A 3,237-nucleotide genomic window follows, 5' to 3' on the forward strand; every position below is an offset into this window, starting at 1 on the left:
TTTAGAAACCTAAACATACATAATTTAAAATATAAAACTCACTAATATAAAAGTGTGGGTCGTTAACTAAACCACTGTAGGTTGAACAACGGAAAATGCTTTTTTCATAATATTTTGCATTAACTGATGTAGTATGTAACTAAAAATATATGGCGAAACCTTAGAAAAATACATACTAATATAAAAGAAAAATTAAATATTAAATTTTTTTATAACTTTTTAATACCATTTCTGTACATAATAATTTTGCTTCTGTGTTAATAATTCAAATCAGATTTGTCCAAATTTGGCAACTACTGAATGTGCTTAATCGCTTATTTCTTGTGTTTAGTTATCTGTAATAGATTTCTCACAAATGTCACATAATGCCAAGTGTTCGACAAGCGGTTGGTTTTTGTACTTTTGCCTTGGCGTTTTGCAATTACAAACATTACTTGCTTCTTTGCGTTCTACATAAATACATCCATACAAACTATTGTAAGCACCAGTTCGTAGACGTTTCATAATTTGTATATATATGTACATAAAAAAATCTCAATCCGCAATGTCTTCATGATTCAAAAAATGCCGTCATGAAAGCCATTAGCAAAATACCAAAAATTAGCGCTAGCAATTGTTTCATGGATTCCATCTTCCCTTCCTCTTTCAACAGATCTGGCAGAACAGTAACCAGTGATATATGTAGAAATCCTCCAGCCGTGAAAGGCGTAATCCACGATGTGCGTGCCTCTGAAATTTCAAATTTTCTATTAAAGAACGACAATGAAAAACAGAGTCGTGCTTACCCATTGCCGATGTCACCCCCGACCCACCAATTGCCACTAAGGCGCCCATAAGACCGGCGCTAGCGGTCAATAGTTGAGCGCGGGCAGCATCCCACCGACTAAAACCGGAACGCAAGAGAATGGCGAAATCACCAACTTCATGTGGTATCTCATGTACTATAGAAATTAAACGTTAATAATTACAAGAGTAGGAACAATAAAAAATCTTCTATCTAGAATTCTGACTTACATAAAATCGCAAATGTTGCCAGTACACCATGTCGAAAAGATACCAAAAATGAACCCGCAACTGCCAATCCATGTGTGAAATTATCAATGGAGTTGGCCATTAAATTTAAGTAGCCTGCTACTTTCTTTGGTTGTTCTTTTTGTTTTTGTTCGCGCTCGCGCAGGAAACAACCATTAGGTACTTCTTCGATGTCGCATGATCTCGCACAGCCCTCAGAGCTAGTTTTACCCTCTGGTATCTTTCCACCCGTTTTGCGAAGTAAACAATTTGCGATTTCTACACACTTCGGCTGTGGGTTTTCCTCATCCGCATTGGTGTAACCAGAGAATATTTTCTCAACAATGGTAAAAATAAGTATTCCCGATAAAACCCAAAGCCCTGAGCGTAATGAAGGATGCTCAGTGGGAGCTGAAATTATGATAGGTAGGTAAGTGAAAATTAATTAAAATACTAACCAAATATATAAATTATCTTAAAAGTAGATTATATTTGCCTACTTTGTTGTTCGCCTTCCCAAGCTTCAGGCAACAGATGCAGGAAAACATCACCTAAAAGGCCGCCGACAGCAAAACTTAGCAGCACCTTAAGGAATTTGGATTCGGCAGCTGCAAAAGTAGTAAGTTGATAATGATCCAAGCAGAAGTTTTTTAAAATTAAACACTTATCTTTCTATCTGTGGACATGCATACATACATATCGCTAACTTAGAGCGCAAATCTGCTAAGTTAATTTTTTTCAATTTTACAGGAGAGGAAAAAAACTTTTTGCAGCCATTCCATTCAAGTATTTCACAAATTTAAAGCAAAGCAAAACCTGCATATGAATAAGGATTCTATAGTTATTAAAAGATTTCGTATTATTTCGGTTTTGTCGGATTCTCGGTACCTCTTTCGAACTTAGCAAAGTTGCATTTCATTGAATTTAAACAAGAAACAAATAAAACAACTACATTAATCCTTTTCGAAACGATGCATTTTTATTACCCTTGCTTCCTATATCAAAATATGGGTTTTCATAAAAACTTTTCACTCTAAGTTAGCGATATGTATGTATGTATGATGTATGCAAGTTCTTAGTTAAGTGGCAATATGTAAGGCACTTTCTCAATTTACTTACGATCTTTATAACCGCCTTCCTTGAGCTTTTCGCCTGTAGGTATTATGAGTAAAGGTAATATTCCACTTAAACCTATCACGACGGACCCCAATAATGAAAATATCCACGGCGTATACTCGAAGTCCTTTCCCATCGTTAGTATAAAGTCTGGCACATAGTTGTGCACTAAATGAGTGTAAATTTGGACAAGTTGTTCGTCGAAGTAATAGCCGGTGCTGTTCATTTTAGCTGGGAATCTCTTAAACTAGTACGAGTAATATATGTATGTTCTAAGTTTCTAAAGTTCTATGAAGCAATTATCACATTCAAAGTTTGCAAAACTGCAAATAGTTAAAGTTGTCACAGTTGATCCTTGTTGATAGCCGTATCTTATTCTTTGGTCATACTGTGTATCAACGCCTTGTTGTATAGGCTATGTATTGACTCCAAATTTTGTAAAAAATTCAATATTATCTATAGATAATTTGCACACTATACCAAATTTGCTGAAGATTCAAAATCTGCAATCGAAAAGAAGAAAGTTTTTATTAAAATAAGCGTGTCAAATTGAAAAAACTCGAATGTCGTGCGTTAAAATGAGTGTTTACATGAACTAAAAAAAAAAAAATAATGCGCGCAGTACATAATACATATACTGCGTTTTTACGTGCGGCTATGTACATATGTATATTAGCGCAAAAAGTTATCAGTAATTTAAAATTAGTAAAAACTGCTTGGCAACTTCTCTTGGAAATATCATTTCATACAGGCATGGACTAATTTTGATGAAAAGAAAGGCCCTCTCGTCATTGTCAGTGAATTTACCCGATACACATACATACATATCGTTATCTTAATATAGAAAGACCCTATCCCACATCATCGCTGAAGTGTAAAAACGCTTTAACGAGATAACTAAAATTGTTAATGCATAAAACGATGCGATGGACTTATATTTCGATGAAATGCATCATAATCAAACAAAACGTAAATTCTGGAATTTTAGTTAGTTACGGTTTTTGTATTTCAGCGGCGATGTGAGATAGGGCTTTTCTGAATTAAAGTAACGATACCATACAAAACATGAAAAATAGGCAACAATCGTCAATCGCAACAAGATGGCGGATC

General features: G+C 34.8%; 1 protein-coding gene across 1 annotated transcript; it reads right to left on the reverse strand.

Moving 5' to 3' along the window:
• Positions 1-199: 199 nt before the first annotated feature.
• Zip99C (Zinc transporter Zip99C) lies at positions 200-2,654 on the reverse strand. Its single transcript, XM_017605700.1, has 5 exons — positions 2,131-2,654; positions 1,512-1,619; positions 1,015-1,422; positions 786-941; positions 200-729 (listed from the first exon to the last, which is right to left on the reverse strand). Exons 1-5 carry the CDS (start codon positions 2,351-2,353, stop codon positions 551-553), a joined length of 1,074 nt encoding a protein of 357 aa, XP_017461189.1. The 5' UTR covers positions 2,354-2,654; the 3' UTR covers positions 200-550.
• Positions 2,655-3,237: the final 583 nt, after the last annotated feature.

Source organism: Rhagoletis zephyria, unplaced genomic scaffold, assembly GCF_001687245.7.
Source record: "Rhagoletis zephyria isolate East Lansing unplaced genomic scaffold, Rhagoletis_zephyria_1.1 Rzeph_scaffold_36732, whole genome shotgun sequence".
In the NCBI taxonomy this organism is placed as follows: domain Eukaryota; kingdom Metazoa; phylum Arthropoda; class Insecta; order Diptera; family Tephritidae; genus Rhagoletis; species Rhagoletis zephyria.

What these genes read in the sequence shown, in the direction of transcription:
- Zip99C (XM_017605700.1), bottom strand. Translation starts at nt 2,353, where the DNA reads ATGAACAGCACCGGCTATTACTTCGACGAACAACTTGTCCAAATTTAC. An exon ending in GGAAGGCGGTTATAAAGATC is followed by an intron (nt 1,620 to 2,130) that starts GTAAGTAAATTG and finishes CTACTTTTGCAG; the next exon opens with CTGCCGAATCCAAATTCCTT. An exon ending in GGGGGTGACATCGGCAATGG is followed by an intron (nt 730 to 785) that starts GTAAGCACGACT and finishes TTGAAATTTCAG; the next exon opens with AGGCACGCACATCGTGGATT.